Consider the following 27,898-nt stretch of genomic DNA (forward strand, 5'->3'; position numbering starts at 1 on the left):
TCAGAAACCAGTGGAATAAACTCTTGTAAACTGTAAAAACCACCAGGAATTTCTGCTTCTTCCCACCCCGTTGGTCGGTGAACCTGTGGGACAAGGACCTGGGCGAGGAAGTGATGGTGTCCCCTCCAGCCCCTGGCTCTGTCACTGTCCCCCTGGCAGGGTTGAGGTGGCACAGCTACTTCTGGCTGTCACTCCCAGCCCTGTCCCTGCCCAGCACCCCCAGCCAGCGGCCACGTGGCCTTGGGGCCAGCGGGGTCCCCCTGGGTGGGAGGGATGGGGGGTCCCCAGCAGCTCCTGACGGCTCAGCTGTGCCCTGCAGTGGGACCGAGCCAAAACCTGTGGGATCCTGCCCAGAGCTGGGGGACAGGTGTGGGGACAGGGGACAGCCGAAGTTTGGAGCCAGGAAAGCTCCAACCCCACTCTGGACCCGTTTCTGTCCCACCCAGAGGCTGCTCAGCAGCGCTGGCCCTTCCTGCCCCCCATCCAGTGCAGGGCTCAGGGCTCCATCAGCTCCACCCCAGGATCTGCGGGGCCAGGCAAGGGCTGGTGGCACCGACAGCATGGAGAGCTGGAGGTGGGGGGGAACTGAGGCAGCAAAACACTTTCAGGGACAAAAGTGCAGGCAAAAGGTGCTGCCAAGCGCCGGGGGGTCAGCCCGGCTGACCTGAGCCTTCAGCATCGCTGGGAATTTATGAATCCAAAAACATCCTGGGGGTCAGAAATGTCAGATCTTTATTGCAGAGACAAATGGGTCACAAGTGCCAACCCTCTGCTCCGAGGGGCAAATGGGCTTCCCAGATGGCAGGTGGCCACTTGTCCAAAGGTGACGTGGTGGCTCTGGAAAGAGGGGGATGAGGCTTTTCCCACAGAGGGCTGGACCTGGAGTGGTTTTCCCACCAGGCAGTGTGGGAGAGGAGCCATCCACACACCGAGCTCACACCAGGAATCAGGGAACGTGAAAATGCCCAGCAGCCTTCCGGGATGATCCCTATTCTCGTGTAGGAGGGGGGGATTTTTCCCAGGGCACTGGGACATCCAAGTGCCTGGAGCACGCACCAGACCTGCTCCAGCACCCCGAGTTCTGCTGGAACTACAGCTGGAAGCAGCTGAACTCCTGAGCACGTCCTCCAGGAGAGAAACGGAGGAGGTGGCAGGGAAGGAGAAGCCTGGGATGTCTCTGGGCACATTCCTGGAAGATCTTTGCTTGGAGAAGCCACTCCAGGTTGGCTTCTCCAACACCGCTGCTCAGAGCCAAACCCCAGCGTCTCTCGTATTTTAACCTTCTTTTTCTTTAGGGAGACAGAAAAGCTTCCCTGCACACAGCAGAGCGCTGCCAAATCCACTGCTTTTTAATAAAACTCCTCACCCACACGACACATTAAATGTTACCTAAAGGGCAAGGCTCAGAACCTCTTTGTTCGCCAGCACAACGAGCAAACCCTGGTGTTTCCACCCTTCCCAGGCGCTCACAGGAAAAATGTGTTGGAGGGCCCAGTGGGTCAGAAAGCGCCTTTGAAAGCCTTGGCCAGGACAAAGTCCCTGTGGAACGCTGATCAGGATGAGTTCCACGTCCACCCTGCGTGTCCTGGGAATCCAAACAAAGCCGTAATTCCCTCCACAATTGACAGCTTTAATTAGAAGCCCAGGCCCGTGGTCTCATCTGAACAAACCCTGCTGCTCCCCCGCTGTCACTGAAGAGCCACGGGGCTGCTCCAGAACTGGGAGTGAAATCCCGCTCCGGGCTCGGGGGCTGCTGCTGAGGAACAGCTCCAGGAGCATTCCCAGTGTGGCTCCCTCCGCAGAGCTGCAGGAATGCACAGTTTGGAACCCCTCCCCAAAGCCTTTCCTTGGGTCCAGCTGGAGCAGCCCTAAAGCTCCGGTTCTAATCTGACATCAACAATGAACTCATCAAAGCCCTGCCGTGTCCTCTTGAAAACCAGAGAACATCAAAGCACCTCTGTTTGCCCCTCCCCTCCTCGACAGCCACAAGGTGAAGCCTCTCTCCAAGAAAACTGACCAGGCACAACCTGGGCTGGACTTGTAAAGGCTTCAAGGATTTTCTCCATGGAAAGACATGGAAGACTCCAGAGGAGCTCCAGCCTCCAGTTTCCTCCAGCTCTGAGTGCTGAGGATGGGCTGGGCACGGGCACAGAGCCCTGTCTGAAGCTGGCAGGGGCACTGCTGGATCTCTGGGCCTTTCTCTCCACCAAGCTCCTCTCTCCACTCCGCTCTGCCCTTCCCAGGAGCACAAAGGAAAATGCTCTCTGGATCCAGGGAAGGGCTCCCACAGCTGCAGGACACGGCACCACCAATGACAGGTGAAGAAGAGAAGCCGTGGATCCCTGGGAATGTTCAAGGTTAGGCTGGACGGGGCTTGGAACAACCTGGGGCAGGGGAAGGTGTCCCTGCCCATGGCAGGGGTGGCACTGGATGGGCTTTAAGGTTCTTTCCATTCAAACTATTCTGGGATTCTGTGTATTCCATGTATCACAACACACACAAAGTCTGACAGAAATTGCTTATTTCCTCCTCCAAACCAGCTCTTAGGATATGGCAGCATTGGATAAATCATTCACAGACAACACAAGAGAGTAGGAAACAATAAAACTCCAGGCAGAGAAACTGTATATAAATGGATTTAATCAGTATTTATTGCTTGCTCTATTAATCCTGAAATCAAACTGGCATGTGTAACAAAATAATTATTCTCTTGGCCAGAAGCAAACATTTAATACTTCTTTTCCATTCGTTTTGAAATAGGTAATCCTTCCCCTCAGCTGCAGAAGTGTGTGAGAAGTTGTCAAAGGAAGAGGCAGAGCTCAGTTAGGACGTTAATTCTGGGGCATCTCCCGAGGCCAGGCTGGCAGAGCCCCTGGGCAGCACACGAGGGCAAAGCTCTGCACCCTCACAGGCTGGGCTGAGTCCTGCTGCTGTGTAACTCCCATCCCTGGAGATCAGAAACTCAGCAGTAACTCCATCCCTGGAGATCAATAACTCACCAATACCTCCCCCCAGGGGCTGAGCTCTGACCCAGTCACCAGCGATTCTGTGCAGCCCACGGGGGTCCTGCAGGGCTGTCGCTTCCCATCCTGTGAGAATCCAGATGCAGTCATTCCCCAAGACTGTTCCTTGAAAACCCTGGAGCATTTTCTCTCTGAAGGAGGGATCCTGAAGCAGGGGAACGTTGCTGTTCTCCAAAGCACTCCTGGATTTCGGTGTTTGAGGCCCCTGGGAGGTCTGAGCTCAGCAAAGCGGGCAGGGCAGCAGCACCAGCGTGTCCTCAGATGCAGATGCAGGAGAGATGGGTCCATCCTACAGCTGCAGCTGCCTGAGTGCCAGAGGAAGGTGGGAAGAGTGGGATGAAATCCTCTTTTCCCGCTGAAATCCTCCAGACCCCACAGAGCTCCTCAGCTGCGCTCCAAGGAGAGCGGATGTCTGGCGGATGCTGCTTCAGTCTGCTGCTGTGGAGTTGATTCCCAGCTGTGGAGTTGGTTCCCAGCACAGAAGGTCCCTGCAGGCAGGGGGGCCCTCCCTGGAGCCCTGGTGCTCCCCAGGGAGCAGCTGCTCCGGCGGGATCCGGGTTAATGCGTCGGCCAGAGCGCGACCACGGCGATGGCGATGAGCAGCAGCACGATCACCACCAGCATCCCTGGGGAGACAGAACCAGGCTTAGGCTGCTGCCTTCATCATTTACAAATGGTTTTCTGGGGTTAAATTCCTCCTCCCTGATTCCCCCTGCTCTCCCCTGACAGGCCCTGCACTCTGGTGACCTGAGCAGAGACCTGGACTCAAACCCCACGTTGGCAGAGCACTTCCTTCCTTCCTGACCCTTTAAATCAAGATTTTCCAGCAGTGGGATACGTCCCTGCCTGAACATCTGCCATGGAAATATTAAGGGATATGCTGAACTCCCAGCCAGGCCAGTTCAGCTTTGCTAGAATCCCTCTGTACCATCCCACTGGGGCAAAGGATTATTCAGGAGGAAATCTGAATTGCACCAGGAAATTGTTTCCAACACAAAGTACTCCTGCTTTCAGACAGAACTCTGTGCAGAGCTGGGCTCTCAGGCATGTACCTGACTTGGGAAAACAGGGATCATCCAGCTCTGGAGAGAACCCCACAGTGCTCTGCCCCACCTCTGTGTGCCCCAAAACCCACTGGATCCCTGCAGAACTCCATGACAAACGAGATCCTACAAAACGAGATCCCCTCCCTTCTCCCCAACTCCCCATTTCTCTGGGGGAACTCTCCCCTTTCTCTCCCATTTTTTAGAGGAAAGAAAGAAATGTTTTAGTGAGAATATCCCAGATCCACCTCCCAAACCACCCCCAAGAAACAACCTCCTCACCCAGCTGGATCACTGTGCTGGGCACTGGCATCATACCCATGGGCATCCCCTGGGTTTAAAAGATCTTTTAATTAAGAGGCTTTAATCTGTGTTCAGTATCTGCTCCGTGCTGTCTCCCTGCCCGAGCTGAGGGAACACAGAGGGTTCCAGGAGCGGAAAACCTGTCCCTTCCTCTGCTCTGCTCACAGAGGACGATTACTCAACCACTTACAATATTTACAAGGCCAGCTCATGGCAATTAAAAAAGGATGTATTAAAATAAACTCCTCTTTCCAAGCTGGAAAAGGATATTAGACACTGCTTTTTGTAAATAGTGTCATGTTTTCTGTGCAGAAACTGCTTCTCTGCCAGGGGGCCAGGATTTTTTTCCAGGGAAATAAGAGTTGCCACCACCAGCATTTTTTTCTCCTATGCTCAGCTGAAACCATTTGTTATCCCATCCAGCCCTGCCCTCTGGCAGTGGGAAGCCATTCCCTGTGTCTGTCCCTCCATCCCTTGTCCCCAGTCCTTCTCCTGCAAGGGGCTCTGAGCTCTCCCTGGAGCCCTCTCTTCTCCAGGCTGAACAGCCACAACTTTCTCACCCTTTTGGTCTCATATTTTTTACACCTTCATGTACATTTTGGAGTTTTCAGCAGAGCCAGAAGCAAATAATTTGCCTAAATAGGGAAGAAGTCAGATCTGATAAAGCTGCCACATTCCAATTCTCTGTTATGTTTTGCACTGGAGGGAGAAGTTTTAGAGGGTGCAAATCCTTCGCACAGTTTCAGCCTAACAGAGTTTATGGACTCCAGCAATTAAGAGACAACCGAGATCAGCTGCTTGGAAAATCCTCCATAGGTGTGAATTAGTAATGATACGGAGGGGAGTTAATGGGGTGTAATTATTCTTTGACGAGTCCCAAGAAAAACTGCACATAAACCCCAAATGATTCCCCAGCAGGAAGAGAGGAAGGTGGGGGACTAATAAAGGATTGCTAATGGGCAGTGCTGAGTGAGGGAACTGCAGGGCACGGTCAGGGCAGGGAGAGAGGGACAGCAGAATGAAATCAACTTCGTTTTATTCCTGGAACAAGGCTGGCATTAAAAACCTGCAGCCAAAGGGCAGTGGTCAGGTGCTGCCCTCGTCAGAGGCAATCCCAGGGACACCAAACCAGGAGCACGTGGACTGCCCTCAGCACACACATCTCAGAGCAGACAGAGACCAGATGTTGCACACACTGCTCCCCCCTGCACCTCAGAACAGCAGATCAGAAGGATCTGAAGGTTTAAAACCTGGCTGGTTCATGTGATTTCCCCACAAAAGCCGTGGATAGGGTCTGACAGGAATTCTGCATTCTGGGGTCTCGGCCTGCTTTGACTTCTTTTTGCTCAAATGCTATGAAATATAAATATTCCCCCTCACAAGAAACCCCCAAGGAGAAGTTTAGGAATCAAAGCCATTCTTAAAGTCAACAGGAGTCGGAAGAGAACAAAGAAAAGATTCTCGTGCAAAGGAAAACAGTGACAGGAATACAAATCCAAACTGCATCTCCCAGGGAAAGGTGGGAAGCAGGAATCCATGTGCAATTACAGAGCAAGTAATTAAGGCAGGCTGGAGTAAATGCCATGCTCCTGAAGCTCCCCCTGCCAAAGGCTCTGGGATGGAGCTCCAGCTGCTGATCCAGCCCCGAGGAACGCAGGGAGCGCATTCCCAGCTCGCACCGAGTCCCAGGGCGTGTCCCATGGCAGGATGGGGATGTCCCCAACATTCCTGGGAACGATGGCACTCCCGTGGCTCTGATGCCACTGCTGAGCTCAGCTACTCCTCTGCTCATCCCCCGGTCCCTGGCTCAGGGGGTTCAATACTGCAGATCTCACCAAACCTTTTCCAAATGAAGTCAGGATCACATTTTCAGGTGTAAGATGGAAAGAAAAGGTTAAAATACATGTAATTTAGGTTAATATTGCTCTTTGGTCTGTGTCACCTGCTCTGGCCAGCCCTGAGAGCTGGGGTTCACACCACAGCCCCCCTTCCCGGGGCTCCTGGGGAAGCCCAAGTCCCAAGTCCATTCCCACTGCCCAGGATGTGTCAGCTCCGAGGGTTTGGGGTTCCTCATGGACACCCTCCCCACCGTGCCTGATTTACTCCCACACCGCCAACTTTCCAGCTTGGGTTCACACAGAAACACAAATAATTCCTAGAGGTCCAAACCCACCTTGAGGGCATCCAGGAGAGGAACCCCACCGGCACCTCGGTGTCCAGGGCCAGTGACCCGGGCAGATGCTGAGGGGGGATGTCCCCTCTCCATGGGGTGCCCAGCCCTGGATTCTCTTCCAGCCTGGAAGCAGATTGCCAGGGCAGCCCCTCCCCACAGCGAGCAGGAACTCTCCTTTGGACAGGTTTGACCAATGTGATCTCATCTGCCAACCCCAAATCCACCTCAGCTAGAGCCCTGGAGCCTTGGGAAGTGGCTGTCCTTGGGTGGGCTGGGTGGCTCTGTGGGCTCAGCACGGAGGCTATTCAGAGAGCAAACACAGCCACGTGGTGCTTGGGTCCTGGGGACTGAAGTAAATTCTGATCTGAGCCCATTAAAAAAGAATTCTAAGGCATGTGCACGTGTGTGTGTGGCCAAGCCCTCTGCCCTGGCTTCAGAAGCTGCAAGGGTGCACCCAAGTCCCTTCCAACAATGTCCAACTTGCACCTGGCAAATCCCACCCCAGAAATGGGATGTGCCCATGGCAGTGCCCTGGCTCTGTGTCTGCAGAGAGGAGCTGCAGGGAAAGCAGCCCTGAAACAAGCCCTGAGCATCCCCCAGCACCCTGCTGGTGAGTGTTTCTGGGAACAGCAGCTGTCCTTGGGGTTTTCCCCATCTTTCCTGCTGATTTGAGTATAGTGTCATTCCCAGGTTCAACACTGGTGTCTTTTATAGATAATAAAATAACAATAAATAGCATGCTCTAACTTTACAGAGCCTGTAGAGTGTTACATTATCTGGAAAAAAGTTTGGTTTAGGCCAAGGAAGTTATATTCCCACAGAACTGTCTATCCAGAAGTTTATGAATAACTCTTCTTTTATAAGGGACACGGAGCAGTAACTTACAACCACATAATTGTTGTTTTATAGGGCAGCAGAGAGGCAGGGCAAGGATGGGAGCTTCAACCAGGGGCTGCAGAGGCCTGGCTGCTTTCCTCGAGACTTCTATTTAATATCACAGTTTTAAAGAGCCCAAATTTTATCTGCTGTTTCAGTAAGTTAATTTTAAGCCCGTGTTGCCAGATATATGGCAGAAACCCTGCCCAAATCCCTTCAAAGCTCTGCTTTTCGAGGCAGCAGAGAACCAGCTCGGAGGCTGGCTCTGAACCCTCTGCACATACCTAAAGCACTACTTTCACATGGGAAGCACCCCAAGAAATCCATCTTGCTGTCCTTTATGTTCCCTAAAAAAGAGCCAAACACTTTCTCCCCCAAAAGCCATAAAAAAACCTTTCCCTCCAACATTTTCCCCGTGCCGAGCGAGCCGGGTATTCAATTTGTGTTGCATTAAGAAGCACTTGAGCAGAAATCCCACGCTATTAAGCTGGCTTGTGTGTAAATACAGCCCTGGTTCCTACACCTGCATCATTGAATGCACCTCTCTGGAGGTTTTTCTTTATTAGTTTTGTGACAGCCAAACGTTTTCTTGGGCGAGAGGGCCGGGGAAACGCTGCCTTACCCCACGCCCCCGCCCGCCCAGAGGAACCTGGCCCTTATTGCTTTTGACCTTCCTTTTCAACTGCTCTGCCTCGAGAAATTTAACACTCCAATTGTACCTCTCAGCCCTGACATCAAAATCATTGGCAGTTCTCAGAGAAATCAAGACCAGGCTCCGCGAGCGGTTATTAAAGGCTCCAAATGCTCACGTGTTTCACTGGGTCTAGAGGAGGGGAAAAAAGACACTTCTCAAAAAAGCTGAGCTCGTTGGAAACAACAACTGTTGCATTATTAATTCCTTATTTGGAAGAAAGAAAAGCCCAGGTCATTCCTATGTAAGATGAAAACACTCTTGGTCTATGAGTTATTCCACATTTGGAGCTGTTCACGCGATGCCAGATTAACACGAAGAAACGATTTATCTGAGGGAAAGGTGCAGACTTTGTTTATGCACATTAACTCCTCAGTCAACATGATTTCACACACTAGAAATTGCATTTTTGTGGGGTTTGGTCATCCCAGGTTGGAGATAGGGTTCTCTCTGGGGCGCAGAGATGAGTTTGTTGCTAACACAAACTTAGATCAGGGCATGGAGACACCTCACTTCACTGACAGAAGGGCCTGGGGGCAAACAAAGTGGCTAAAAACCAGCAGGATGAGAACCATCACCACAGAAAACAATGTCAGATCAGCCCCAGAAGCAGCGTGGAGTGAGTTTAGATCCAAACCTTTACGACTTCAGCAATCCAGTAATCCCAAACTTTGTGTCCCAAACCCCATGTGCAGCCTGGCTGAGGGAAGGGAAGTGAGATAAGTGTTTCTCTTAATCCATTATTGTTATACTTCAATTTGCTTCTTTTTTAATCTATTTTTCAAATTACAGACGCGTGCCAGGTAATGCCTTGAACTGCTTCCAAGCACAACTGCACCGAAATCCCAAATTCCTTCAAGAAGAGGCACAAACCCAACCTCACCAGCAGCTCAGGGCTTTGCTCACAGCCTCCAACTGCTGCTCACGTTTCAGCATCTCTGATGCTCAGCTGCTCTGTGGGAAGGTCACCTCCTGCCTTTGGGAGGCTCCCATCCCATGGTCTGAGGGGGCACATTTGACTCTGTGTATATGAAACAATTCCTGAGCCTCCTGTGCTGCCCTGAGAACCACAAGTCAGGAAGGGCAGCTCGAAGGCAGGAAAGTTTCCCATAGAAATTAGGAAATAGAAATTATTTTACCTTCTGAGCCACCAGAAGTGAAGCTCAGAGACAGGCAAGACATTTGTTTGGAGCTGAAGACAAGGCAAGAGCACAGCAAGAACCAAACTGTCACAAGTTTTAACTTTCAGAGGAGTCTGTGGGAAAGGGAACACTTTGAGCTAAATTTGTATCTCCTTTAATTAGCAGCAGGTAGTTGGGAGAGGACAATGGTGGAGAAATGGTTCATGTGCCTCTGAGACAGAATGACTGAACCAGAGAGCTTTAAGGCAATCCACACACAGACCCGAACACCCTCTGCAAAAATACCGGATAATAAAATCCTTTCCTGGACTCACCATCGCATGAAGAGCAGGTGTGAGGGGCCAACAGCTTCTCCAAGGGACTCCCCACCCCAAAAACCCCAAATCAACCCAAAACTGGTAACCTCAACCCATCTCTGCCTGTTCTGAGGGGTGGGCTGGGGCAGAGCTGTGCAGATCACCCAGCTCCCGATGAGCCCCAAACTGGAAACATCCTCATGGTTTTTCCTTTTGTTCTTCTGGAGTGACTTCACAGACTTTCCTTGCTTGGCCCCACACTATCATCAAACCCTTTCCAGCCCCAAAGGTCATCGGCAGATGTGGTTACTGGAGTTCTTTGCATGTGGCTTATTTTTCTTCCCCTTTTTTTTTTAATTAAACAAGCACGCACAGTTTCCAATTGTCCCTCCTCCAAACTCTCGGGCATCCTTTCCCTTACGTCAGGGACACCAGGGAACAGGAGCAGTCAAGGAATACTCTGCATTTCTGAGCAACAGAGCTACAGCTTGGAATGGGACCTGTGAAAGTTTCACAAACCTCAGTGTGAAGCTTTCCCAGAAGGAAGGAAGCAAAACAGCTCAAACAAGAGCACAAAGGTTCTAAAAATCCCTTAATTCAGATGAGGGTCACTCAATTCACTCAAGTGAGCCTGACCAAGCCAGAGGTGTCACCCGAACCCTTCTGCTCTGGATTAAGAAAAACCAGCAGGAAGGGTGAGAAAGCAGAGGTTTAACTGGGACAGCCCCATCTCCACCAGAAGATATCCCCCCATGGCACAAGCATGGGGGAACAGAAGGGTTTGGCACAAACAGTGCCATGAACCATGGTGGGGAGAGCGCTGGGATCAGGCTGTGGAGGACAGCCAGGGGAGAACAACATCACCCCCGAAAATCCAGTGGCTTCCAATGCAAAATCCAACCAGGTGGGACCTTCAGCAGCACAAGTCACAGGTCACTGAAGAGACTTCTCACTGCACTGCAAATGTGGGGGATTTGCCAGCCCTGGCTGCAAGGAGCCACCAGCCTGGGCCAAGTGAAATCCCAGGGATGGGGCAGTGCCCTGAGGGATGGGGTTCCTCCCAAATCTGTGCCTCCATGGACCTTCTCCAGCTCAGCTTCCCTCTCCAGCCCCGACTCCAGCAGGGGATGCAGGAGCCCAGCCCAGCTGGCAAACTCCAAAGGGTTTTCCTGAAAGGAAGGGTCACACCCCAGCTCTGGTACCTGCAGCAAGCTGGGAACGGGCAGAAGCTGTGACAGATGATCTCAGCAGGGAACTGGTGTTCCTGCACTACTTTCTCCAGCAAAAACAAATGGGGAAAGAAAAATAATCAAAGGAAAGGCCAGCTCTGCTGGCCTGGAGCAGAAGGGGACATCTGCACACGTCCATCTGCCACCAGCCCCAGAGCCCGGCTTTGTTTTTGGTGGGGTCACTTTTGTGCCATTGTAGCTCCCTGAACTGCCTCACCAGGACACCAGGGCCAGACAGGGAAAAAGGTGGGAACGTGGGGAGAAGGAGCAGGCAACCACCAGCTCTGCTTAGATGCATCACTAAATTGTCCCATTAGGCTCTTGAATCACTTGGGAAAAGATTATCCTTTGCCTCTGCCTTTGTTTTTCACTCTGGCAACTGCGGGGATTGCTCCCTCCCTACTTAGATGGATGCATTACAGCACCAAAACGCTTCCAAAATGTTTCAAGCATCACATGAAAAAAATAAACAAGAAATAGAAATAAGCACAGCTCAGTCAAACGAGTGGAACAACAACAGCAACAACCTCCCAGTTTTACTGATCCATCCAAAGCTTGTGCAAGGACAACTTCCCCAGCAAGGCACTGATCGAGGAGAAGAGGCTGCAGCACAAAAAAGATCACATTGTGTTCATATCAGTCATTTAAGGTCAGATTAAGTGTTCTTGAAGGCTGGTCCATGTGTCTCCCATTTTCCAAAGTGCCCTCCTTGCCCAGGAATTGTAGGAAGTTTTGCAAATGGGCTGCTGGCTCCCAAGCCCCTGGGATGCTTGACCGAGTGGTCAGGAGGGCTGAGATTTCCATACAAATTGCAAAGCTCCTAAATGGCTTCCTCAGCACAGGGCCGGGGGTGGAAACGGGAGAATATTTAATGATTAGTTCCTTATGGCTCCCACATTCTTGAAGCATATTTCTTGCAGTCCCTGGAACACTCCTGCATTCTTGATTGCAAAATGGCAATAAGTGATTTCCTTTAAAAGCCTTGTCTTTTATTGGAATACTAAAAATACCCCACTAGCCCCACTGCACTGCACTCTCTCTCTTTCCTGGACAGGCCCCATCAACCCTGATGTATTCTATTTTGAAGACAGCAATAAACATTTCAGCATGGGCCATTCAATCCACTTCATAATACATCTTGCATTTCCAGTGGAGCCCTTCTAGCACCATAAATCATCTTTGCACAGACTTAAGTATGAGAAATTTCAGCTCAAAAGCAGCATGGATATATTTTTTTTTCTTTTTAGAAATTAAGAATGGGCACAAAACAGTCAAGAATTAAGTGTGTGACAACTTTAAACATGAAACCACTGGGCCGACCCTGTAAGCCAGGGCTGCTGCAATGGTCAGAGCCACGCAGTGCTGCTCCAGTCAATCCACTTGACACAAACCTACCTTGGTGGGGTGAAGTTCAGAAAAATTCCCTGCACATCCACTCCATCTGAACAAACACAGCTTTCAGATCTGGGAGACTCTGAGTGCTGTCGATTTTAAAAGCCACAGATGAAGATTAATGACACTGCACATCTGAGCTGCTTCCACACACCCAAAACTCCTTTTGTTTTTCCAGTCCATACGGACTGGAAGCCCAAAGTGTTCTCCCCTCTGCTCGTGATGTCTGTCTCCATCTGCTACAGACCTTGGAGAACAGCTCGGAGGTAATTCCAGGTATGCAGCAAGGAGGCCCCTGCCTGAGCCTGGATTGATGTCCTGCCTGAGCCGAGCAGCTTCTCCAGGAACAGCGGTTGAGCAACCGCGACCAGCAACGGTGACAGGAGCAGCCAGCCCTGCTCAGCCTCCAGTGTCAGAGCCTTTGTGTCTCCAGGAGCCGGCAGGGATGGAATTCCGAGCCCCAGCAGTGCAGGGTGCCCAGCCCAGCAGGGGACGGGCTCCCCAGAAAGGGGAGGTTTGGCTGCACGAGGTGCCCAAGCGGCTCTGAGCCATTTTCCTGGCACGGTCACTTCTCTCCACACGAAGGGGCTCTCCTGGGAACCTGACCTCCAATCTGCTGCTCACACCTTCACTCTGCTCCAGCAATTTTCCTGAAGTCCCTCCACACCCTCAGCCACAGGCTGATCCCCACGTGCTGGATGGAACACAAGCTGCAGCCTTCACCTGAGCACAGCCCAGCACAGGTAGGACGTGGTTACTCCTCGACAGCCCCAGAGGAAAGTGAACCTGACTTTGGTGTTGTGGCTGGACAATCCTATCCCTGCTGCCACACAGATGGCAAACTCCCTGTTCCATGGGATCCAGCCAGCAACAGGCTTTGCTGGGCATCAGCTTCCCTTTCTTGGTGAATCCCACCTCACTGAGTCCTTCCCCACCTGCAGCCAGGCTCCAACTGCAGGGTCTACAAAAAAACAGCAGCATCTGTGTCAGGAATTTTCCAGGCAGGCTGACAGACCTCAGCAGAAACTGGGGTGAAACCATTTGTGCAGAGTGGTATTGGTGTTAAAATCAATGAAGTTTCACCTCAACGTTTATCTTGGGAAGATACCAAGGGTTTTCTTCAAGCTCTTATTTTCAGCTGATTCATTCCATGAACTTCATCTGGGTGAATCTCCTGCTCCAACAGCAGGGTCTGGTGACCACAGCAAGGACATGCTCTGGAGAAAGACACCTGGACTCATCACTCATAAAAACATCCAGAGGAAATGGATCATGGAAGGTTCCAGCACAACTCAGTGCTCCAAGCAGGGTCAAGTTAGGGAGCTGGCCTCAATGATCCTTGTGGATCCCTTCCAACCTGAGATATTCCATGATTCCACAATTCCGAGACCAGGCTCAGGCTGCTCAGGGCTTTGTCAGCCTGAGCTTTGGAAACCCTTAAGGACATGGAGCTGTTGTGGGATCCCACGCCCTGGATTGCCCTGGGTGAAACCCAGCCAAAGATGTGCCCACTGTCCCCACCAGCCCGTGCTGCTCTGAGGAGGGCACTTCCCAACCCACCAAAGCTGCGTTGGGAAGCCCAGCACAGCAGGGAAATGCTGGAGTGGGAAAGTGCTTTTCACCTCAGACACAACCCTGAGGAAAGGGAAAGAACCTTGGCATCTTCTTGGCTGGATCTTTAAACATTCAGGTGAAACTTCACTGACGTTAACACCAATACCACTTTGGATGAAGTGTTTCACCCCAGTTTCTGCAGGGGTGTAGCAGCCTGCCTGTAGGATTCCTGACACAGATCCAGTTGTTATTTTGTTGAGAATTGTGTTTTCACAACTCAAAGAACAATCCTGCTTTTAGAAACTTGCTCAACCTTTGGCAACGCAGCCTAATCAGCAGAGAGAACTGCAGAAACCAGCAACCAAATACTCCTTATTAATGCCATTTACAGCTGCTAACAACGACAAGAACCTTCTGAAAATGCCAAGGGAAACAGGGTGGGTGAAACAATCCCTTGCAAACAACTGAGCCAATATACACAAGAACTGTGATAAGAAATTAGGTCTGACTTGCATAATCACTTGAAAAGTTTTTGGAAAATGGAGTCTAAAGAGCAGGAGGCTGATAAAATAACCGAGTTCAGTAGCAATGCGAAAATTTCATGCCGATGAAGCAGGGAACTCAATCCTTGCTGAATTCTTGACATCATTTAGATGTTAACAGAAGTTTCTTCTCCAAAAAAAGAAGGCAAGGCATCTCTTGAAGCCCACACACAGATCCCTGACTCCTATATGCAGAGTACTACACAGAACTATTTTGGTTTTGGACGACTGCATTGTCTCATGTGTCAGGATGACTATTTGACTTTATTTTATTTTTTAATTTCAGCCTCGAGCAGAGCCAAACCTGTACAATTTATGCACGTGCAGTACAAGAGGTCCCCTCTCATTTTGTGTTTAAAAAAAAAAAAAAAGAAGAGAAAGGAGGAGGGAAAAACCACGGTATCATTTCATCTCTGTACCTTCCTAAAAGCTGAGAAGTTTATAAGCTCTTAACTCCAGTTCCCTGCTTTTGCCTCCCCACATGACAGCTCCAAGCTGCCGCAGCAGCTGCACAATAAAAGTCTTCAAAGGAAATAAGGAAATAACTGCTCTGAGAGCAAAGTGCTGGGGAACCCCTGGCCTGGGTGACACGAGCAGGGCTGAGCCGGTGACGCTGCTCTGTCACTGCGCCACTGCCAGGGCACAGCTCTGCACCTCCACTGCCAGCAGGGACTTCTGTTCAGCAAACCCAGGAGAGCACTGGGACAACCTGCAGAGGCAGGAGGACTTGGAAAACCTCCTCTGGTGCCCAGTGAAGTTGTTGATGCCCCTGGATACCTGGCAGTGCCCAAGGCCAGGCTGGACATTGGGGCTTGGAGCAGCCTGGGACAGGGGAAGCTGTCCCTGCCCATGGCAGGGGTGGGAATGGATGAGCTTTAAGGTCCTTCCCAGCCCAAACCACTCTGTGATTCTGTATTTTGTGTCATATTTTCCTTTTGGAGAACATTTCCCTTTTCCAGCTCCTTGAGGTTATTCCTAGAATACGTGTGGGGGTTGACAGAGAAAAACGATAAATATTTAAGTTAAGGAAAAAAGATCAGTGTAAGGATTGGAGCCTGTTATCAACCAACCAACCAGCATAAAAATACTTGGGAGCCAAAGAAGTTGCCTGATTTACTAATTTCTTCTTTTTTTCCTGAAGTCTAATCCTATGGTTAAATCTACAGAGCTTTTCCCCTCACACTTCCAGAGGGAGAAGAAACTCTCCCAGCAAAGAGGCACATAAATCTCCCTGGATCATTTGCCTCAATCCTGCTCCTGCCCAAACACGGGATGCTCCATATGCTTTTGCAATCGCTCTGTTTTGATAGAATTACCAGGACTGTCCCTTATTAATCATGTTGCCACTACAAGTCCCTCTGGAGTGTTTGCTTATTCTAAACTTTTCCAAACTCTTCCAGTTTCCTCTTCATCTATTAAAAGCTCACTGAAGATGAGCACAGTTAAAGCAAACCTCTGCTACTACAGAACAGAAGGGGAAAAAAAAGAGGGGAGAGGGGGAAAACCACCTTTAACCACAACTTTTCCTCTATTCCCAGAAGAACCTTCCTCAAACACTGGTTCAGTCTTTGTTTCCCTGACTGTGGAGCCGGAGCCGTGGCTATTTAAGGTAGCATTAACATTCAAGGGACACTTTCCTGGATGTTACTATTTGAGCTGGGATCATTGGAAGAAATTTGGTATTGGCTCAATCCTTCAGTGCCCCGAAATCAATGAGCTTATTCCAGCCTGTAAAGTGTTCTTAGAGCCAGGCTGAAGTGCTTTGCTGGCCGGGGAACAAAGCCCTTGGCACCCCGCAGGACTGAACCCTGCTGAGGTGCAAGGCGTTTCCAAACACTCCCAATTAACGAAAAGAATCCACAATTAAGAAAGTCGCAGTCCCTGGGCTGGCAGAAGAAAGGGAATGTTTAGCACAGCACGCAGCCCTCCACAATCCCGGCACGGGAACAGCGAGCCCGGCCAAGAGTAGGTGGGGGATAAAGAGCAGGAGTGCTCCTGGGTATCCCTTGGGAACTGCTGGAACCCTGGGCTTCCCCACGTCCCTGCTCCAAGGCTGGGAGCAGCACGGACGTGGAATTGGCCTGAGCTGACCTGCAGCCCCTGCCCTGCTCCCGGGAGGCTCCGTGGATGCCACGGATCAGGCCCTGCTGCGGGAAGGTTCTGCTCCCTCCCAGCACTGCCAGTCCCCATTTCTGAGCCCAGGTCTGAGGAAGGGGATCAGTCTGCAGTGCAGAGGCAATGCTGCCTATGAAAGCCTTCCACTGACTCCACGTGGGCTCTGATGGGGAAGATCCCCATTTATCCCCCAGATTTCACGTTGTTTTGAGGACTCTGCTGTCTCCAAAACATTAACTCAAACCAAGTGATACAACTCTGCTAAAATTACACTCTTAAGCCAACTACGTCTTTCTGAGTCACAAACAAATATGCCTTTCCATGCACTTTTGGAATTGCAACATGGATTTCATTCTGATTTTCCCCCAGCTTATACAGAGTTTACATAAATGATTTTTCATGTTTATCTTTCCTCATGAAAACCATGGATCACGTTGGTGCTGTGCTAACGAGAGCTGGGCTCATGCAGGCGTGGGGCAGCAGGGAGAGGCCCCTTGGCTCTCCAGGCTCTCCCTGGTCCTGCAGCCAGGCAGGGCTGACCCTGCAGCCCAAGCAGCCTCCAGCTGTGCTCAGATGGACTCCACTTGGATGCAGTCATTCCCGCTGGGAACTGGAGGCAAAGCCCTGCGGAATCTGTGCAGAGGACTGGAGAACTCAGCGTGGGCTTTCCACCTCTGGTTCAAGGCTGCTTCCCATGAATCTGAGGACAGTGGCCAGGAATGGGGCTACTCCAAGGGGGGCCTGAGCTCACTGGGGGGGCTGTGATCTGTCCAGCACAGGGGCAGAAGCAACAGACACCCCTGGATCCCTGGAAGTCCAAGGGCCAGGCTGGACATTGGGGCTTGGAGCAGCCTGGGATAGTGGAAGGTCCCAGCCCATGGCAGGGGTGGGATGGGAAGATCTTCAAGGTCCCTTCCAACCCAAACCATTCTGTGATTCGTGAAACCAAAAACAGGTTGGAAACCAGAAAAATCAAACCAGCTCAATATTAAGAAGATGGAGCTGAACCCCAACATCTGCACCCACCTTGGTGGCAGCTGGAGACCAGAGCAGGGGGTTGAGACAGACTCACAAAAGATTCCCTGCCCTGCCAGCATGAGAAGATCTCCAAGACAATCCCACCTCTGAGCCACCCAGGGGAAAAGTGACACCAGGACTCCTGCCTGGCGTCACCCTGCCAGGGCTGTGCGTGAATGACTCTCAAGTCATGCTAAAAGAATTTTTTTTAAGGTTTCATCAACTCCTGCCTCGATCACTTCAAAAGCTCTGCACTGCACACACAGCACTACAGCAGGAACAAAGTCATCTGCAAATGGTTAATGAAATGCATATTAGGTGCAAACCACTGGGACTGCAGTGAGATGCCTGGCAGGGTTTGATTTCAAGCAAGCCACAGAATATGACAATAATTTAAATAAAACCTGTACAGTTTATCCAGTGCTTCAGCCTCTCTTTCTGTCTCTGCTCCCATCCAAGCCAGCACAGGCTGACCACGTATCCCAGAGCCCATCTCCAAGCAGGAATTCTACTCACAGTGTTTGGCTTTAAGAGCAGGCAAATTAAAAACAGAGATGAAGGGATGTTTATCCTTTTATTTTTAACAGAATCGAGGTTTGCTGGAGGGAATCCTAATAAAATTGAAAAGACAACACTTCTAATGGAGCATCCTTAATTTTAAAATGAAGAGGTGGATACAGTGATTAGTTTTTTGCTTGCTAGCAGCTTTTTTTTTTTTTTTGTTATTTCAATATTGTTCACTGTGGTTTTCATGGCTTTGAGAGGAGGTTTTTAGCAGGACCAGCTGCCAAGAACATCTCCCAGTTAGCTGCTTTGGTCATCAGTCAGTAGCTGCCATTAGCACAGCAGTTCCTATCTGCAAATCCAATAATTCTAGAGCTACCAAACATCACTTTCCTTTGAGATTAGTTTTGGTGGAGAAAAATATCCTTTGGAAGGCAAACCTTTCTTTTTTTTCCTTAGTATTTTAGCTATCAAAACACATGGTGCAGCCTGGAATAGAGCTGCCCATAAAAGCTCTGCTCCTCAGCCAGTGAACATGGGAAACCACCAACTCCAGCTGCTCCAATTAACTCCCAGCATCTTCCTCAAAGCGCCAGACAATCCCGGGCTACTTGTCATGCAAACAACCTGGGAGCTTCATTCTCCTGGCAAGGCAAGAGGAGGGGTAAATGACTGAGTTAAGTAGATTACTGGGGAAGGAGTCACACTCAGCAGCCTTATGAGATGATTAGACCCTGGGAAATTCACACCCCAAATCCCCTGGCCCCGACAGTGCACATTCATTACCAGCTCCAGGATCCACTGCAATCAGGAACCTTCCCTGGCAGCATTAAATATTCATTTCCCAATGAACTTGCATTTCGCTGTTCCCCCCCCCCCCCCCCCCCCGCCAAAAAGGAAGATGATGTTAAAATTTTACAGGGGAAGAAGCTGCAGTAGCGTTTAGCAAGCCAGCAGTTCATGCTGAAGCAACTCAGAAAATCAGCAGCGTTTTTGGAGCGAGGTTGGGACCAGCAGGGTCACCCAGACCGCTGATAAGAGCCTCCACAGGCACCTGGGAGTGCACAGGAGAGCAGCAATTATCTGCCCCGAGCACCGAACAAATCCAACACAGCACAGCAGCTCCTGCAGTCCAAAAAGGGGGGAAATAATCCCATTTGTGGCAGGAGAGCCAGCGGCTGCTGCAGCGCTGGGGCCGGGCTCTGCTTCTGTGGGACAGAGACTCTGAGGTCCCAGTTAGGGTCTGGCTGCCCCCATGGGAGATGGGTGATGCCCCTCTCTGCACTCACCATGACCTGACAGAGCACAGGGACTGAGGCTGGGGATTAATTGCCGGGAATACTGGGAGTACTGGCAGCAAGCCTGACTTTTTGCCAACTCATGACACGAGGAGCGGGTGTTCCACAGAGGCTTCAGACACGGCTTTATAACACTTCATGTCACCAAAGGCTCCAAGTTTAACAGGAGTCTATACAGCATTATTCAGTAACCCTCCATTATCCTATGAATTACAAATCCCCCATTTTCTGGATCTATATAAAGCAAAGGGCGTAACCCCATCACACTGGAGAAGGTGAGTGTGCCGAGAGTTCTCCCTCCCACCTGTGGTATTTTTATCAGAGATGTCTTTAAAAATATCTCTCAAAGAAAGTCTCTTATGCAAGAAGTTAGACAGCTGAGGACTCCTGAAGTGCAGTCTAGTTCCATCAAAGAAAACTCCAGCACCAGGGATGGTTTCACCCCGGTACCTAAAAGGATAAACTGCACAACCCAGTGACCAACCTGCTGAGAAGGGCTCATCTTCCTGGAAGCTGTGTGGTGGGATAGCTCCGAAGAAGGAAACTATCGGGCTAGGTACTCCTGCTGAGAGACTTGAGGTTGTTCAGCCTGGAGAAGGCTCCAGGGAGACCTTAGAGCTCCTTCTAGTGCCTAAAAGGGCTCCAAGAGAGCTGGAGAGGGAGTTCAGACAAAGGCATGGAGTGACAGGGTGGGGGAACGGCCTTAAGCTGAAGGAGAGTAGGGTTAGATGGGATATTGGGCAGGAATTCCTCCCTGGGAGGGTGCCAGGCCCTGGCACAGGGTGCCCAGAGCAGCTGGGGCTGCCCCTGGATCCCTGGCAGTGTCCCAGGCCAGGCTGGACATTGGGGCTGGGAGCAGCCTGGGACAGTGGGAGGTGTCCCTGCCATGACAGGGGTGGCACTGGATGGGCTTTAAGGTCCTTCCAACACAGACCACTCTGTGTTTCTCTAAGGACCCAAGAGCAGAAATAACACATTTCCTGCCCCCCCCCGATCCCTATTTCTTTCTTGACTAATGCTGAATGCAGGCTTGAAAAGGAGATGGGGATCCCCCCAATCTCCGAGTCACAGAGCCAGGCCACGCCACAGGCAGGCCCTGAGCAGAGCCCAGGCAAACCCACCCTTACCTCACGCTGGGCTCCCCGTGTCCTGTGCCAAATCAAGCAGGAAGCAGACGACTGGAACTTGTCTGCTGTAGAACTTGTTCAGCCATATCCCATAAAAATACCTGAGTGCCCACCTACGGACACCATTCCCTTCTGGGAGCTGCCACCTCAACTTCCAGGCTGTTTAACACCTGAATACTCCCCAATTCCAGGCCCTCTGATGACTTAACCATGTCCTTATTGCCAGAATTAGCAGGACAAAAGATGGCCACCAAAAAGCCACCAGCACCGCTTTGATCTTCATTCACACAGCAGCAAAGGAGAATCAGTTCTACTCTTCCTTCCCGGGAAGATGATCTCCAGTGCCCCTCTGGCAGCCAAAATACAGCATGGATTTTGTAAGGGGAGCAAGCCTGGGCATCCTGGAATCATGAAGTCACAGGATGGTTTGGGTTGGAAGGGACCTTAAAGCCCATCCAGTGCCACCCCTGCCATGGCAGGGACACCTCCCACTGTCCCAGGCTGCTCCAAGGCCTCCCCACCCAGGATTTTGGGCAGTTGCTGAGTACCTGAACTCAGCTTTCCCTGTCTCCTCAGGGCTGGTAGAGCACAGAACACAGTGAGCCCCTACATTGACCAGCTCCTTATTTCAAGCAGAATCTGAAGCTGTAAAGCCTGACTCTGCTGCAGGGACACCAGCACAGCAGCTCCTTGGATACACTCCGGGCTGGAGCAAATCCAGTGGCAGAGAGGTCTCAGCAGAGGATCCCAGCACAAGAACAGCTTTTCATCACTGGGCAGGGCTGCCTGATCCAAACTCAAGATATTCCTGTCCAAGACAGTTTCTCTGTAACCACCAACATTCACACACAAATATGCTGTGACTGCTCCAACAAGGGCAGAGGAACTCAGGGGAGGACTGAGCTTATCCTGCATTCATGGGCAGAGCTGCATCCAGAGCCAGAGCAAACAGCATCTCCCAGGTACCAAAGGTGATGGCAAACAAAGCACTGAACGATGGAAGAGGCTCAGAGGACATGGCGAAGGAACCAAGGGAATGTCAATAATGCTGTCATTACCACCATAACCAGTAAAGCAGAAGCAGTGACACTGGGAAAGGTGCAGAAATGAAGGAATTCTAATTGCAGCAAAGGGCTGAGGTGCAGTGAGAAGAAGCCACTTCTCCCCCACATCCCCCATCCAAACCGGCAGGTCTGACAGCAAACACAGATCAGCTTTAAACCTCTCCCCAAAGTCAGATCCCAAGGGATCCGAGTCTTGTCCAAACACACCATGCCAAATGGAGTGTTCCTAAGTCTGGAAACACAGAATGCACAACTCACAGGAAGAAATCCAATCATCTCATCTCAGGAAACTGGGAATGTTCCTGTTTATGGCACTGCCTTGCCCCATGTTGTAAAATACCCAGCATGAATCATTTGGCACTGCTGCTGTTTCTCTAGAAGACCTAAGCACGGGGCTTTTTCCCCTCACTTTTGAGTCTTTAATTCAATATCAAGGTGGGAAATGAATATTTTTGCATTTTACTTAAATGCCAGAAAAACATTTGTGGCTTTTCTAGCAGGAATGAGTCACTTTGGCTCCAATAAGGTGCTTTTCCAAAGCTTTTTAGCAGCACTGTCACCTTGCTAATGCTCTAGAGTTAAACACCAAACATTGTCTGCTGGGATCCCCCAGACTTTATAAACACTGCTGCAGAACCAACCCACCCAGCCCTGCAGGAGCTGGAAACCTCAGAGCTAAATAAAATCTCCAAGCTCAGGGAGAAGCATTAAAGCCAGGAATATCTTCACTTCTGGACAGGTTATACTTTCCCAACACCTGGAATTTGGTAGATTGGGACAGTTTTGCAAATATGCCCACAATGCTCCAAATCTACCCCTCATGATACACGCTGGGCTGTGTAAACCACTTGTCTTTTCTCACAGGCACCCAGAAACAAGGAGCCAAGGGGCAAATGCCAGTGAAAAACCACGAGGTCTGGAGTCTCCCATTGGAGTGGGAGAAACACTTTCACTAAACACAAAATACAGAATCATGGAATAATGCAACGGTTTGGGCTGGAAGGGGCCTTAAAGATCCTCTCATTCCACCCCGTGCTGTGGGCAGGGACAGCTTCCACCAGGCCAGGCTGCTCCGAGCTCCATCCAGCCTGGCTCTGAACTCCTCCCGGGATGGGGAACCCCAAACTCCTCCCCACAGAAACGCACACCCAGGAACCAGCTCCGTACAAGCCGCTGTTGGCCCTTTACTGGGACAACCTCTGCCCCTCCATCGGGACAGATGAAGGATCCTGCATGGACAAAACCCTTCCTACCCTCAGGAATTACTTCTGTTTCCCCCCAGGCAGTGGGGTTGGGGCGGGGGCTGACTGTGGTTGAGGCAGCTCAGCACCCACACCAGGGCTGACCTCTGCTCGTGCCAGCTCCCACACCAGGGCTGACCTGTGGTGGTGCCAGCTCCCACACCAGGGCTGACCTGTGGCGGTGCCAGCCCCCACTCACTGCTCTGCAGTTTGGCACCACGGCACAGGAGCCGTGTCCGTGCGTGCGTCCCCTCCAGCCCAGCCCCTCTGCATGGGGGGCCCGAGCTTCACACATTAACAGCCCCCTCGGGACAAAGCCTGGGAGTTTCTTAATTAAGCCCAAGTGAAAGGCAGCCCACAAGCATCCCACTTACGTCCTGGGAGTAGCTCTGTCTGGACTTCAAACGCCCGGAGCACTGCCCGGCAGCCCGGCCTCAATAGCTGCTCCGGGATTTTCCTCCTGTGAATGGGAATGCCCGGCCTCCTCCCGGCCTCTTCAGCCTCCTCTCATTTCCCTCCCGTTTTAGACGTGTCTCTGGGATAGAGAAGAGGGAACAAAGGGGCTGCTTGTGTGTCAGGAGCCCTCGGAGGGGCTGTGTTTCAGTCCACCCTTCTCCAAAGCAGGGCAGTGTCTGGAGAGCTCTTTAGGAGTTTTCGTCTCATTAATATTGCCATGAGGGATCAAAGAATGTATTAAAAAAATATCCAAGTACAATTCCTGCAACGGAACGGGAATATATAAAAAACCTGCTCAGGTGCCTTTCCCTGACCCCCGGCATTACTGTGGGATAATTGTCTCCTCATGGACCCAGCTTTTATTCCCACTGAACCCCGCGAAAGTCTCGGCACATCCATCCCACCAAGCCCCTGCTCCCCTGCACTTATTCCATCATCAGGGCCGAGTTGCCCGGTGTTCCTCCCAAAGAGATCCCACTTTTGCCCTGGCAGTAAGTCACTGGGAGCAGGAATTGCTTCAGTGCTGCCCCTCGGAGCAGCTGCCAGGGGTGGGCTGGGAGCTGGGATGAATACTAAGGAAGCGCTGAGGCATCGCGGGGGGACGGGGCAGGATTTCCTCCTGGGAGGAAGCAAATCAGGGCTCTCTGCATGTCCCAGGTGAGCCTTTTCCTTCCTCCTCCTCGGGGATCCCCTCGCACGAGCCCGGCCCGTGTGGGAGCTGCCACACCTGGAGCCGTGTCCGGCCCCGCCGCAGGGCCCACAGCCGGCCCCATCCACGATTCCTGCCCGGCTCATTAGGGATGCCCAGCAACACCCCGCAGACAAAGCCACGGCAAACAAAGTGTGGGGAGAAGGGGGAAGGGGGGAGAAGGGGATTTTTTTCCCCCTTTTTTTCAAAAGAAAGGAGTGCGGAGGAATTCCTCATTCACTGATCTGTAGAATACATTAATATCCCAAGTGTTGGCACAGCCTCCCATGCTCGGGGACCAACAATGCGAGCAATGACTCCGAGTCTGGGATCTTCAAATAAACCACCCCTGCTGTCATGGCCACCAGGAAAGAGAATAACAGCAATATTAGCTGACCTTCATTTTGTTGTTTCCCCAGACCTGACTGCTAGACCTCTGTTTGCCTGTTACTAGGATTTCTTGGCTGAAAAATGTGAGCATTTCCTAGACGATAAAGAGGCAGTTTATTAGGTAAATAAACCAGGCCCTAAGCAGCCTCTGCTGCTTGATAATGAGGAGGGAAGGAAAGGCCCAGACCTCCCTGCACCATCTAAAATAACCCCAATCAAGGCTCTCCAAATACCACCACACGCATATTTTTCAACAGACAGTTAATGAACAAGAGAAGGTCATTCCAGCCAAGCCAACTTGTGCTCAAAACCATTTGCTGAGAAAACTATAGGCCATAAAAATCCCAGTAGGCACTGTGTCTGTATCCTATAAAACTGTCCTTCTGTGGAGGCAGAAAGAAGTTTAAAATAAGTGTATTCTTTCGGGCTTCTGACAAAAGACAGCATCGAGGGGAAGATGCTTACAGAGCAGGGGTGGGAAGGAGAGACCAGGGACACCCTGCACCATTCCCTGCTTCCCTCAGCCCCAGGAGCCACAGTGATAAATATATTTAATTATCAGGCCCACAATGACCCAAGGGTGAGGTGCAAGCCTGCAGCACCTCCCTCAAAAGGCTACTGCAAATTAGAGGCAAGTTTTCCAAGCCTTCCCAATGCATCTCACAGATAAATGTAATAACCAGACGGATTCAGAGAGGATGGCTTGGGAAATGAAGTTTCCACTGAAACAGAGCTAGTGGTACTGCTCTCCTTGCCAACAGAGCCATGTTCTGGTGCAGGTTTTTTGAATATTTAGGAGATAAGTATTACACAGGAGTTACTGTGTGCTACGATCCCTCTGGGGACACAACCACAGTGCAACCAGTGCCCCACGAGCCACAGCCTCACACCTGCAGAGCCCAGAACGCACCACAGTGTCACACCAAAGTCCCACGGTGATCCTCCTGCAGCAGACACAAACCCCTGCCCTCCCTGCCCCGCACTTCTGAAGCAGACAGGCTGCATATTCCAGCAGCCAACCCCACTGTGCTGCTGCAGATCTGTGGCAGGAGAGCATTCCCACCACCAGCATCCAGCTGGGCTTGCAAACAAGTGTGACATTCCAGTGTCCCTCCTCTGCTTTCCCCAGGAAGGTGTGGGAGTCGCTGCAAACAGCAGCTCCAGGGATGGCACAGCAGCTCCAGCGTGAGCTCCCGATCCATCCCCACCCAGCCTGTTTCGGGATCGCTCTGACCCAGTGCAGGACCCTGCACTTGGCATTGCCCAACCTCCTGAGGGTCACAGGGACCCACCATTCCCAGTGGGGCCGTTGCCACCTGAGCCCCACATCCCAGCCATGCCAGAGCGCTGCCAGCACCCCGAGCACAGCCCTGGGGCAGGGACACTGCAGCCGCGGCTCACGGGGCTGGCCGGACACACAGATCCCTCATCCTCCCCCAAAACAGAACCACCCGCTCCAGATGTGGGATGAAGGCGGCTTCGTTACCCCTGTGCTGCAAGCAGGACTCCTGGGTTTGAATGCCACGAGGTGAACGCTGCACAAATAGCTTGATTTTCACTTGGAGTCAATACATTTTCTAAAGCAACACCAGAAACACCCCCCCATCCCCAGACCTGACAAACCCCCCACAAGGGCAGGCCTTTCTTACTGCTCCTCCCATGTGCCTGAGGACACTTTTCCTCCAGTCCACTGGCAGGAATCCTCCTGCACTTTTGCAAAACAAGAAATATCTGAGCTCACAGCCCCTGCTGATTTATATCCCCAGATTCTGGTGGGATCAGCATCCTCCATGCATCTCACAAAGCCCTGAAGAGACAACATAACCACTTGTCCCTAGCAGACTAATTTCTCCATTGACCACATCCTCCGTGCATTGTTGTGTCCCTGCCGTGCCTGGGGCTTGGGAAGCAGAATTCCAGATGCTGGACCCTTGCCCTGCCCAGGCCCTGTGTGCTCAGCACAGCTCTGGCCCGGGGTGCATTCAGGGTGACACGACCAAGAGAGGCTGCAGAAGGCCCAGCATTCGGGAGCCAAAGACTAAGGCAGAATTTCAGTCTGCAGGAATTACTGCAAACATTTAACCCAGATGATTTCCCCCCTAATTTAGGTTTTAATGTGGTATGAAATCCCCGAGCCTGAACACCGTTGTATTTCAGCTCCAGATCGGGGAGAGCAATTATTTTGTCATTGAGCATATTAGGAAAGAAAAGGCAGAAGGAGGCAACTTTGAGCCTCTTTGGTCATGTACAAATTAACACATTTCATCACCATTTTCAGAAATATAAATTAATGATTTAATTCTGCAACATGTATCCTTGGAAACCAAGCTGTAAGCAGTCGCCCATGGATGTTTCACACAATTCCATTTTTTTCAATATTGAAATACAATTAATTGCTTGGCCTTTTGCAGTGATGGACAGCTTGGGTGAGCAGGGTGCCCAGGGGCTTGTTTTACCACCAGATTTGTAGGGTCTCACTACGTGGGCTGACAACAGCTGCTCTAAATCTCCTGATAGGTATGAACAGGCACTGGTGAAGTTCAGTCTGTTTGAACAGCTGCATATGCAAATGTAATTAAGAAGATGTCTATTGCCTTTTGCTCCCCCTCTCCCCTCACCCTGTCTCCTGATGGGGAGGGATGGCATTTCACAGCTCCAGGCTTCAACCTCTGCCTGATTTACATCTCACAGCCCAGTCCCAGAAATGCCACTCTCAGGGTGTCCTTAAAATCAGGGCTGTCTGACCAACCTGAGCAGGATGGAAGCTCCAGAGCAAACCAAGACGAATTAGAACATAAAAATAAATGCTAAAAGGGGTAGAAAACACTGGGAGTGCACTGAGGGGAAATCAGATCACGCAGAGCTAACCAGGTTAGCTGGTCAGATAATGAATTTTCTAGACAAAGGAAGTGAGATAGATCCTACCCACACAGACTTCAGCAAAGTGATACAGCACCACATGGGAAATCCTGAAATGAAAAACTGGGGATTAGCAGAACTGGAAGGGCAGGAAACTGGTGAAAGGGGAAGTGGCGTTGAAAGAAGGATCAGAATGGATGGAGGTCACCAGCAGAGCTCCTCCAGGAATGGTCAGCAGGCTGATCTTATTAAATATTTTTATTAATGACCTTGGCACAAGAAGTAAGTGTGCTAATGAAATCTGCTGCTGACACAAAGCTGGAAAGCAGCACCAACACACAGGAAAGCTGGGACTGAATGGGGGAAAAAAAGGGGGAACTGTGAAGATGAATGGAGGGAGGCTGAATTCCACGGGATGGGAGAGGAAGCCATGCACTGGGGATAAACAATAGTTTTTGCTGTGAGTTGGAAAGAAAATGAACTTGAGTGGAAAGTGTTCAAGAGTGAGAAAGGCCCAAGCAAACAGCTCAAAACCAAAATGACTGGGACACCAACACGCTGGAATTGCAGTATTTCCAACAGCCAGAGAAGTGCTGGAGCTGCTGGACAAGCCAGGTTATAGGGTTTACAGAAACCCAGAATCCTGAGAAGGCTCCGGGGATGCTGCACTTGGTTCCTGTAGGTAAAAATCCAAAAAGTTTAAGTAGGAAGAAGTGTAAAAAAAGAGTTGGCAGAAAACAGATTAATTTAGGAGATTAAAATGTAAAGACACTTGTTCAGCCTTGCAAAACAAAAGCGGGGAGGGCACACTGAGTGATCTCTTGGACACACATGTTGGAGGGAAAAAAAAATAAAAAAGGGGAAAGAACTAGTCA

The 27,898-nt window shown here is 50.9% G+C and overlaps 1 protein-coding gene across 2 annotated transcripts in view; it reads right to left on the minus strand.

The window, feature by feature from the left end:
- Positions 1-2,661: 2,661 nt before the first annotated feature.
- STX8 (syntaxin 8) overlaps positions 2,662-27,898 on the minus strand; it is an 86,683-nt gene continuing 61,446 nt past the window's right edge. Inside the window, exon 6 of one of the 2 annotated variants that reach the window (XM_082294319.1) lies at positions 2,662-3,649. In XM_082294319.1, the coding sequence (XP_082150445.1) occupies positions 3,451-3,649 (199 nt within the window). In that variant the 3' untranslated portion in view covers positions 2,662-3,450. The remainder of the gene's footprint in view (positions 3,650-27,898) is intronic. The other variant, XM_082294318.1, reaches the window with a different exon arrangement.

The sequence above is a fragment of the Coloeus monedula genome (assembly GCF_965178545.1).
Source record: "Coloeus monedula genome assembly, chromosome: 19".
NCBI lineage: Eukaryota > Metazoa > Chordata > Aves > Passeriformes > Corvidae > Coloeus > Coloeus monedula.